We start from the raw sequence: 11,758 nt of genomic DNA, 5'->3' as shown, positions 1-11,758 counted from the left end.
GGCATGTCTTATTTCCTTCTAACAATCTAGAAACCTGAATGCAAATCATTTTAGACACAGAAAACTGTAACACTATGTTACTAATAAGTTACAGCTGTTTTTTTTTTACAAATTGGTCAAATATTAAATAAGTTACATTAGCTGTAGTAAAAATGCGATATTTTTTTGGTTTTCAAATTGTTAAACACAAGTTCGAGCACTGATCACCAGCTACACTGTGATTCCGAAAGATTTCATTAATGTTGTGGATTTCATTATCTTCGTTAAATGACCATATAACACTTGCACTTGAAAATAGCAAAAAGTCCTTACGAATCAAGATCCTTGTGCTTTAGTAATTTAGTAGTTAGAAAGGTTTAGTAGTTTAGAAAGGTTTAGTTGTATTTCTTAGCCTGTTATTGAAATCACGCAATGGAATCTGAATCGGTGAAACACTAGTGTATTTATTGGTTTTAAATTGCATTACAACAGTGGAAAACAGAAGGAAAACCTTCAAGAACAGCTGAACTATCAATAATACAAAAATAAACAGAAAATAGAACAATAACAATAGCTTTAAAAATGGATTACTTAGTATAATAAATACAATTCTAAGATTAAAAAAGCATCAGTCACAGGAAAACCAGTTCAACTGAAGTTACAGTAGTTTTGTGCAAATGCAGTTCAATTTAATTTTTTTTTTTCAAATTTATTAACACCACCAAATAAAACAAAACAGAAAAAAACACCATTAAAATATTTTGGCACTTTTCAAGTCACAAGTATAATTTCCTGAATTCCTTGTAAAGATTTTCAATTTGAAAGTTTGTTTTCAAATTGGCTGAATGTTTTAATACAGCATTGAGGTAAGTATTTTTAAATTTATGCTTACAAAGTCACCACTGAAAAACTGGAGCCTTTGGAACTTATTGAATCAGAACATCTTCTGACAGAGCACTTCTGACTTTGAAAAGGCCCATCCCGTCTGGGCAACAAAACCAGTTGGCATTCAGGATGGAACCACTTGTGCAAATTGTACTCGATTGATCTTGCTGGTCAGGTAGGCTTGTTCCCAGAAAAGTTAGCATTGAGAGAACAGAGGCACACTAACACTAGCCTCATTTCTACAACCACCTCTTGAATGCTAAAAGATGTTGACAGGGGTTCTTCTAATGAAGATCAAAGGTTCTATTGATTTAACAGCCAACAAAGTTTTAAACACATTTTCTCTTATGTTTGGAGGCAACTATCTATAGCCTGGACATGGGAAAGAGATATACAAGCCAGAAGGATTTGTGCTAACATCTGCCTGGACAAACTTAAAAAGCATCTCATCTCAATCTGTTTTAGTTTCCTTCAGGTGAGAAAACTAATAACTGGAGATCTTGATCAGTCAAGACAACAGGACAGAAGAAAGCAATCTTCCTACAATGGTTTGATTAGGGTAGTGCTAGGATGGTGCATCAAGGTTTCAAATGTGTTACTAAAGTTGTTGACATGGTAAATATGCCACAATATGGTATTGAGCTAAGACAGATCTGTTTTTTCATGGCAGCCACATGGAAAGGAAGTGTAACATTATGGAGTACAAACCTGAGTTAATACATCACTTACTTCCAGGGGGTATGGTAAATATTAGCTAGGGGGATTGCTCATTTATCTTTGGCTCATCTGGCCATGTGGAAATAAATGCATCACACAGAATGTGAAGTTTTTAAAAGCTTCACAAATTTAAAAAAACCTTTTCAGATGAAAACAAAAGTGAAGAAATGTACTCCACATTCCACTATTGTGGCTTTTTCAATATAAATCTATGCACTAACCCCTATGGCAACAATCTTGCCCGTGTAAGCACGGGTTCAATGGAGTTTCTATACTTTAAACAGGCCTTTTGTGTTGGGAACAAGCCACCTGCTTGCAAATTAAATTAGAAAAAAATTGATTGAAAAACATTAGAAATATATATATATGAATTCCAATTTTCTTTAAAAAGTGCATATATTCCTAATTCTGGCCCTTCTATAAACCGATTCAACCCTTAAAAGAAAAAGTAAACTCTCAAACTGGAACATCTCAGGTTTATCAACCAAGCATTTTTCCTCAAAAAATGCCTTTCCCTTTCACATTAAATGTTTTTTAGTCCTATAACTTCAGCGTCTAGACCGATAGCCTCCAGATAACAAGAACACAATGCATTTAGTTAAAAACAATCAAAAACAAAGCTGGCAGAGCAGGACAACTACTTGAGGTCTGTACTGGGGCTCCTGTGCAAACAGGGGCTACACAGCTCCAATCACAGGCAGGCCACAGCCTTTTCCGTTTTAGGGTCCAGACCAAAGCTCTTTTAACATTTTTTTACTCTGTTTTCAAATCACATATATCCCTTTCCAACAGGCTACAGGAGCACCTCAGGAAGCTTTCCAGTAGACTTATCAGAGGCTCAGAAATAGCTTCCACTCTTCCTGCAGCTATTTCTGAAATAAATTTGTCCCTCGAGTGGCCTCCATTCTGCACAGCTTTACTTCTAGCTGATTATAGCACTTGTTTAAGAATGACTTCAATACTCCTTTCACCAACACTGTTTGGAGACAGCCCCTGTTCCTATTCCTGCAGGGAGACAGGAGACGCACATCTCCAGCTTCCTCGCTTTGCCATTACCAAGGCACTGCTGGACAGAAAACATCAAAGAAATGTCTCGCGTGCTTGTTTTATTTCAGAATTTTCCTTTAGTTTCATATTTGTATTAGAAAAAGGAATTTCTATACCCAGTTTTTAATTCACAGCATTACAAAAATATTATATAATGTAGAGGTAATTCAATCTTCACCAGATATGTAAAATGTTTTTTGTTTTCAAAGTACCAGTTTGGTGAAAGGCCATGTAAAGAGAATAAATAGACCTTATAAACCATTAATAGACATGCAGTTTGAATGTGCTATTATGTATTGTTAATTTAATATATATAGTATAATATAAATCCTTCAGACCCTTTGAGGACCGCATAAACTGCATCAGTAACATGTTCCTCTCAGGTGGTCTTCATCTCGCACTGATATGATTGAAATGCACACTCCCACTTAAATTCACAGTTCCTACGCATGTCCCATTCTCTGCTCAGTTTTTAAGGAAGTGACGCGTACATATTCTGCCTGCTAGGAATGACTGCTTTGGGTTTTCTGTGTTTTCTGAATCCTAGCTGTAGACAATGATATCCTGTTTATAGAGCACCAGGACCACTTGCCTGACTAAATATTCCAGATATCACTCAACAAAGGGATGTTTTTCCTTTAAAATGGGCACATGGAAACAATAAAATAGTTTTAAAAGGTCCTTGTAATAATACACAAATTATAAAGGGGAAATGTTTTCAGTAAACTACTCCTGAGGTATTTAAGCTGAGCACAAATCAAACATGTGCTTGGCACGCTGAAGGACCCACAAAGAAATCAGTCAAGCCAAACTGATGGACAACCCTCTCTTTTCACATAACTTCATCCAAAGGAACATGTTTCCAAAGTAAAGTGCTAAAGATCAAACCGGAATCACGAATACAGGGTTAGACAGCTGGGAGGGACAAGAAGAAAAGGCCAAATGGACACAACAGGAGATTAGTCTGAGATCTCAGTGGACCTTGTATGCTTCTCATGCTAACATTCAGTGCGCTTAAAGATGAAAAAAATCTATCTGTGTTTTAGCTTACAGTGGCAGTCCTTAAAGAGTATTCTGAAGGTGTACAAGCAAAGCTTATATAGCTTAATTAGTAAAATGTCCTTGGCTGCTAACAGCCCAATAGGAGTGTGGTGTCACCACAGTGATTTTGCCCCACATCCAGAAGCCACCAGGGAGGGTCTCCCAGGAGGCTGCTTGTCCTGGGGGTCTTAATGGACTGTGAAAGACAGCTGTCCCTCCAGGAAGTAGACACAACTGGTTTGTAGGATTTTCATTTGCATTTTCTCAATAGAGTTAGAGACAACCGTGGCACAACTACTGCTTTAAAGCATATGGCTTGATCAGATAATAACATCTGGAGTTCACAGGCAATAAGGGGCCAGCAGTGTTTTCTGGTGCTGAAGCATCTTTGGTCACAAACATCTATTCTTAATTTGTGCCCTCCTCTTTCTAGGAATGGAAGGCTGCTACAGTTAGCCATGGACAAATGTAGCTTCAAGGTCAAATCTTTATCATACCTACATAAGCTGCCAGTAAAATAATATGCTCCCCTCTCAAAGCAAGGGACATCAAATCCTTCAGACTTCTATACAATTTGAATCTCAAGTACTTTAAAAGGCTTTGCAGGCAATACAGACACCTGGTAAACTGAAAGGTCAGATATTAATTGTGGGAGTTTTCCACAATGTCATTATATACATGCACATCTGCAGATTCCAAATACACAATTGTATTTGCAAGTTCTGCTTTCTAAGAAAGAGCATTACAATGTTCTCAAACTTCAAATCTTCGGGACCAGTATTATTGTCAGAAGGCTCTTTATTTGGCAGTTAACTTGGCACTTACTGAAATTCTGCTTCAGCAGCCTGTGAAGCTGCTATTTAAAACGTTTTATTACAAGAGTGCTCAGAAGATTTGTAATCATGGAATGCTGACTTTTCTGAACTAGATAAATGCCTTCAGCTTGCAGTGCAAAATACATTTTCTGTCTTAATTATGATCAACTTCCAAAAGAAAATGTAGCTCTCTCTTATACGTAATAATTTCAATTAGAGATACTTAGGCTAGTACAAAACAGCGCAGAACTGAGACGTGACGATTATTGTAGCAACTGAGGGAGAAGGATGTAACAAAGTAAATCAAAACCATTTGTGCAACCAGTTATCTCCTGTAATACTGATTCTATCACACATGACATCCTCGCCTATGTATTATTCTGCCAGTGAGCTGACATATATTGTCCTGTACTTTGCTTCAATATCTTTACTCCACGGACAGCATGTATTCATTCAGATTTCAGAGTATCCACAGTACAAAGTTAGTTTTCATTTCTCTTTGTAGCAGTCAAGTATCAGCATATCATTTTTTAGATTGTATTACTGATGCAAACTTAAATTATCCATGAAAAATTCATAACCTCTAAAGAACAGTTGCATTTTCTCTAGGAATAACAAAGATTTGACCATAAAACAGATCCAATATGGTTACTGTATTTTGCTGTCTCATAAATTCAGCTGTTATTTTAACACTGATAACCCCCTTTTGTTACAATTACTAGCTACATTAGCCACAAAGGTGCTCATTTCAGTAGATAAACACATCTCATGCATAGCACAGGTAATGTATCAGCTTTAGTACGTGCTATTACAGTTTCTACTACTGCTGTGCTTCACTGCACAAAAATATTCTTTAGGTATTCTTAAAGAATACCAAAGTCACCACCTCCAGCCTCAACACACAAACCCCACCCAAACCCAGCCCACCCTAATACCCAATGTCATGGACTCTCACCTCGTATATGTGTGGTGTGGAATAAAAATGGGATGGGGCAACATTTACTGTAGTTTTGCATCTCTGCAAAGACATCATCCCTGTGTATCTTTCAGGAATACAATAAAAATTGTTTTTAAATAGTACAGAAACAAAAAAACAATTGGTCTTCTACTATGACTAAAACAGACATTTGTGCAAAAAAGGTGTCTCACATTTTGCAATGGAACACAGCTTCAACAAATCTTCTACCAAATAGTAGTGAATGTGGAAGGTAAAAAAGGCTCTAGTTGGTCCAAACAAACATTCTACTTGGGGAATGTCAATCTAGCAGTAGGTCTGAAAGGAAACACACAACAATAGCTAAAGGACAATAGCCTAAATTTGCCCACCACAGTTTCAAGATAAGAAGTCCAGACCTGAACAGATTACTTTTAAGTCCACTGTTGTGTTACTGTCAACTTTTGAGTACTAGAAGCAGACAGAATTGCTCCATTAAGCTAGATATGCAAAATCACTCATCATTATCCCCAAATTGTAATGTCACTCCTTGGTTTTAACTGTTTATTCTACAGTAGTTACAAACTAGTCTAGACAGAAGGCATTATGCCTCCAGGTGTGAGTATCACAGTGCCATAGTCTATGAAACACCTATATCTGTTTCCCTCACAAGTGTCAATTGGATAAACATAACAGGAGGACACAGTATCAAGTAACTGCTGAGAGTTGTTTTTTCAGAAAACCCAGCAGAGGTTTTGGAATATGATTTCAATGTAAGGTTCTACAAGCCTAATACAAACCTCTTATAACTATACACATCAAAGACACTAAGCTATGTAATCACTGCAGCAGTATTACTCATCTTCAAAAACATATTTACAAAATTGCATCAATTCCAGATAGTGTAACACAACATCTTCTTTTATATCTGTGGACCTTTACTATTGCACAGATCAGGTCAGGACTTCTATGGTTTGAAGTGACAGATATCTGTTCCTATGGCTATTAGGGAAAAAATGGTAACAAAAGCAATTAAGCTCCCCACCCACACCCCCTTTAGAGTGGTGGTGGCACTGCGTGGATGACCATTGACCTTTGGGACGTGGCTGACCCGGACGGAGTCCCCTAGGGGTCAAACAGGTCCATATAGCCCTGCTGCTCCAGCTCTCGATTGTAGCGCTCGATGTCTTTGTTGACTTCTTCCACATACTCATCAATGAACTGCTCCATTACTGGGAAGGACAAAATGTAAGGGAAACAAGATGCTACTGCCTGGCATCTCACAAACCACACACAACTTGCGAGTACACACTGCTCTTTTTTCAGAACAGAGTTATCCTTGCAAGCAAAACTACATATTTAAGACAGCATTCGAAGGAGCCATATAAAAAGTAATGGGATCCTTAAAATACTGTGGGACCACCGCAGAGGTTTAGCAAGAATGACCTACCCATTTCTAACCAGAACAAAATGACATATTACACGAGGACCTACTAATAGACTGGGCTCAAAGACACAAGACCCTAAAAGGATACATGGATGGAAATCCATTTTCTCCCCGAAGTAGTTTACAAACTGGGTCCCATTATAGTAGTACCCAGGTGGAAGGGGGTCCAAGTGTCGTGCCACCTGGATACAAACAAGTCAGAACACAAAAAACAAAACAATAACAGATCTTTAAAAAATGCACAATTGAAATGAAAGCTACTAAAAACAAATCTAACAATGTTCTGTTACAAGAAAATATTCAAGTTTTTATGATCTGTAATTTTATTACATGAATGTACAGTACTATACTACACAAGATGCATGTCATACAACAGGCACAACAGTATGCTGTTGACGAAGATGCCGATTAAAATGTCTGTGGACTTCTAAGCCTCAGTGTTACAATTGAACATTATACACAGGGCAATAAAGGCCATGCTCAGAATTGTTTAGACGTGTACATACAGATGCAGCCATTATCTAGAATGCATGTCACAACTCACTTCAGTGGAAAGTGCACTGCTGTATACTACTGGAAATGGTAACTTCATTTCATCTGTTTTTTTTCATAATCTAATGATCATATTTCTTTAAAACATTACTAGATTTAAAAAAATATATATAACTAAATTTTACATGTTATGTAATGTGACTGTACGGTATTTTTCTTCTGAAAATGGAATTACATGCCATGAATGGAGCCTGGATCTGAACTTTTTTTTAACTGTCCCTGGCCTTACGGCAATTCTCAGAAATCAAAGAATTTCATGAAGTGACTATAAACTAATCAAAACAACATTTTTTTTATATTGCAATTTGCCGTTATATTGTTGAGATACTCTATGCACTGCTCAAAACATTTTAATATCACTTAAATGATTGCTTGCAAAAAGTATGGCATCTATCTAATGGCATCTAGATGAAGACAGTGTACATGAATGGCAGTAATGCTGTAGCTGATGTACAGTATGGATAACTGTGGATATTCAATGAATTCTTTGATGTATGTGGGAAACGTACTTGGTGAGGGAGACACTTCCTGTTCCATTTTAAATAGATCCTTCAGTTAGATCTTTCTTTAAGAACATGCAGCTGTTCTGTAATGTTCATTTTAGTGGCTAGACAGGTGTCATATCCAATTCATTATCCCCTGCAATCAGAACTCCCCTTTCAGAACGCGCATATGTGGTGGAAAACTGTCTTCCACTCACGTGATGTGGGCACCTGATACATCTGCCCATGCACAGGCACTGTACTGTCTGTTGTGAACGTGATCGTGATGTCTCTTTTCAGGTTTACATATGCATTAAAATAGTGGACGGTTCTTGAAGGAATTGGTTGAAAGCATTTTTCTGAAGGGAGGAGCTGAAAAAGATTATGTGCTGGATAAAAGGGGTCAGAAATAAACTTGCAGGCAGGATGGAGTTACGGCTTGTGTATGGGGATGAAATGGAAGGGAGTTCACAGCCTATTATTTTTGAGGTTTTGGACACGATCCTGTCCAGTGTTCCTTCAGTATAGCTGTCCAAATTTGGGTTTCCAAGTCTTGTCTAAAGGAAACAATGTTCATATTGTAGACTTTCAGTGCCAACCCTCAGTACCTCCAACATTGAGGAGACAACGCAACCATCAAGGCAGAAGACACTCCAATGTTACATGAGAAAAGTCAGGCTGAAAGGCGTATGTGAAAGACCACAAGACCAACCATCTCCAGGAAGCTTGGAAAACATAAGAGAATGTAAAGATGCTCCCAAGCAGAAACCAATTTACATGTGCTAAGGGTTTAAAGCCAATAATTTAATTTTGACATATCTCATTTGGAGTTGTGGAAGAAATGTGGTAACAACATCCTATCTCAACAATGTAATCATGGTATTTAAAGACAGTCGCTAGTATGCATAAAGTATGATCAAGAAATCACTAATAGGCTAATAAATATTTTATACTGTACTGCTTTGTCTCACAGCACAGCTGTAGTTCTTTAGGGATTCATTGTACCATCTCACAGTTTTACAAAGAAGTGCAGTCCTGCATCAGAAAAACTAAAGAAAACGATTGTAACACCTCGGTGCCTACCAGGGTATAACTACTGACACCTCGCACATTCTAGATGGCTGCATCTGTGATGTGTTCTGTGCACACTCTGAACAACAACTAATATTGACATCCATTTACTGCATCTAAATATTTACATTTATTCTCTTATAAGGTTACCTCCTAAGGACAATGTCTAACTAAATGCGCAACTAAACTAAATGTGCAAATAATTAAACACAAAATAAAGAAATGTGAGAGATGGCGCACTGTTAGAACAGAAATAAAAATCTTAAAACTGTTACTGTACCCGTGTCTACAAGAAACGTTTGAAAGCCACAAAACAAAAATCCTAAGGTCACAAGCCACTGACTTAATTTACTGTAAGTGAGCATTTCTAGCGCACTCAGAAATGTATATATAGACTGGCATCCAATACTGGAATCAGCACCTTTTTAAAGTTTTTAGAAAGTCATAAAGCAAATTAACAAGAGTGATATCCGACACCCTGCATTCCAGAACATCTTGTGACCACTTATTAACATTTGAGAGAATCTAGCTAGGATACAGTTCTGCAACACATGACAGAAGCGGACACTGGAGCTGATATTACACCAATAATTTCCAGAGGAGTGGTGCTTCCATTGCCCATTTCAAACACAGCGTGTTCCCATGTTTCAGAATGGAAAACGATGAGGACACCAAAGCCCTCAGTTGCTGCAATAGTGAGAATTCTTTCTAGAAAATAGTAGAGCTGTTGTCTTAACAGCTACTTAAGTAAAAAATGTAAACATGAATCTGAATTAACATTTTTAACAGTACTAAATTACATACAGTTATACACTTTATTCCAAAAGCTTGCAGTATTCAAACTACATGACCAGTCCAAAACATTGAACTGTGGTAAAACTGGATGGGCTGATGTCACAGTGCTGTTAGGTGGAAAGCAGAACCTGGTTTGGAACGGTGTCACCAGTGAGACCCAACATATTGCTGGTAAACTGATAAGGGTGGTCACATGGCAGAATATCTGTCACTGATCAAGGTTAGAACGATCAGGGGTATTGTGTGACTTGTCTGATGGGCCCGAACACAGTGCCCAGGTGTACTCACATGGATGTTCTTGATCTCCTGCATGGTCAAGGTCTCATGCTTCTTCAAGGCCTTCTTCAGAGGTCTCTGTGTACAAACATTTGTATCAGTGCTGTACCTCTGCAGCGGATTAAAGTGCTGAACAAAATTCTTCACAAGTATTCCAAAATAGTCTGGTATGTACCTTTACACTGAAAAAACTACCTAAACCAAACATGAACAAGAAGCAGTAATTTAGAGCCTTTTGAAAACTAAATGTCAGTAATATTACATAAAAATGTAAAGTAACTTAAAAGAGATACACCTTGAGCAAAATGGATTATCCAAGAAATATATTAAACATTTGTATTACTTGATTCTTCCAGGGGCTAAAGGCACTGCCTATTTTGACGTAGTGGCATGTGTGGAAGCAGCACTGGACATGAAGGAGGAGAGAAGCCTGGCCAGAGGCAAGGTGCAGTACCTGCTTGGCACACTGCCGCAGCCAGTCCTTCAGGGTGCCCTCGCTCAGGCTGGCGCCCTCAAAGAGCAGGAAGCAGTCGGGGCCATCCTGACACAGCTCGCTGCCCTGCGGCGGGGGGCTGGGCCCGTCCTTCACGGGGTGGAGGCTCAGGCTGTTCGTCAGAGTGCTGTGGCTCACATCTACCAGCTTCTCGGAATCTGGAAAGAAAACACAAGACTGTAGCTTCTGAGGATGTCCAAATGAAGAAACAGTACGACATTAGAACAGACTGAAGAAAATTAATTTTGTACAGTTTTAACAGCTACAGAAAAGTCTTAATTTGCTGTAACTATATTATGTGTAGTTCTGCATGTAACAGAGTGCGTATTAATACTAGTATTCTCTTAATGACTTTTTTCCCCCCCGATTTATGCGACCAATTCATTCATTAGACCACATCTGGAACACTGCATACTAGTTTTGCTGTCACGTTGTAGAGTACATATATAGAAGCTTTGGTTGAAGTTTAATTAACACAAACAAAACACATTCCACAGCTTAAGAAATTAGTTATGAGGACCAACTGGGAGAAAATAATGGAAATGCATGGGATGGAGATTTTATTAAGGTTAAGGATCAGTGTGCAGAACATAATACCAATTTTTTTTTTTTTAAATCAGTCTCCAGATATTTGTACAACACGCAAAACAACTTTTACAAACACAATAGGCAGAATATAAACAGTTAAAACTATATGTCCACTCAAGCATTCTGCTGCTCCTCTGGTCTTTTCTTTTTTTCATGCTTCCCCAGGCCCTGTACTTGCCGCATGTATCTGATTTAAGATTCCTTGCCCTTGCTTGCTCTGCTCCTGCCCATGTACAGGCTGTCACCTGTCCCTACACCCCACACACTCTCTCAGGGCCTGCATTTCTGACATTCTCTGTGCCCTCTTTGTTCACAGCTCCCCACTCGCCTGTGTGGTGTCACTAGTGTTCACACAAGAGATTAGTGACTATTTTATACAGCAAACATCTCTGATTGCTTTAATGCTAAAAAGCAAATGAAAATAATAATTTCAGAACTTCTCATGAAAATTTGAAATGAATACACAAAAGAGTACGCTTCTTCTTTATATAAATAGAATGAAGATGATGTATACACTCTATTCATAACACAAAGTGCCTATTTTACCTTGGTGACAAAACACAGCACATGTGACCAAGCTTACACTAGGTGGAAGAAAAGCAAAAACACTTGTGTTTTATGTATAGTCATAAGAAA

At 38.0% G+C, this 11,758-nt stretch overlaps 1 protein-coding gene across 1 annotated transcript in view; it reads right to left on the bottom strand.

Moving 5' to 3' along the window:
* Positions 1-423: 423 nt before the first annotated feature.
* The window catches only part of dnaaf9 (dynein axonemal assembly factor 9), a 55,001-nt gene continuing 43,666 nt past the window's right edge, over positions 424-11,758 (bottom strand). Inside the window, exons 34-37 of the mRNA XM_088639322.1 lie at positions 10,496-10,692; positions 10,054-10,119; positions 6,954-7,047; positions 424-6,650 (exon numbers count right to left, since the gene is read on the bottom strand). Coding sequence (XP_088495448.1) covers positions 6,544-6,650; positions 6,954-7,047; positions 10,054-10,119; positions 10,496-10,692 — 464 coding nt within the window. The 3' untranslated portion in view covers positions 424-6,543. The remainder of the gene's footprint in view (positions 6,651-6,953; positions 7,048-10,053; positions 10,120-10,495; positions 10,693-11,758) is intronic.

The sequence above is a fragment of the Lepisosteus platostomus genome, chromosome 1 (genome assembly GCF_059453375.1).
Source record: "Lepisosteus platostomus isolate fLepPlt1 chromosome 1, fLepPlt1.hap1, whole genome shotgun sequence".
NCBI lineage: Eukaryota > Metazoa > Chordata > Actinopteri > Semionotiformes > Lepisosteidae > Lepisosteus > Lepisosteus platostomus.
The sequence above is the reverse complement of the archived record's forward strand: the minus strand, read 5'-3'. Positions and strand labels throughout refer to the sequence as shown.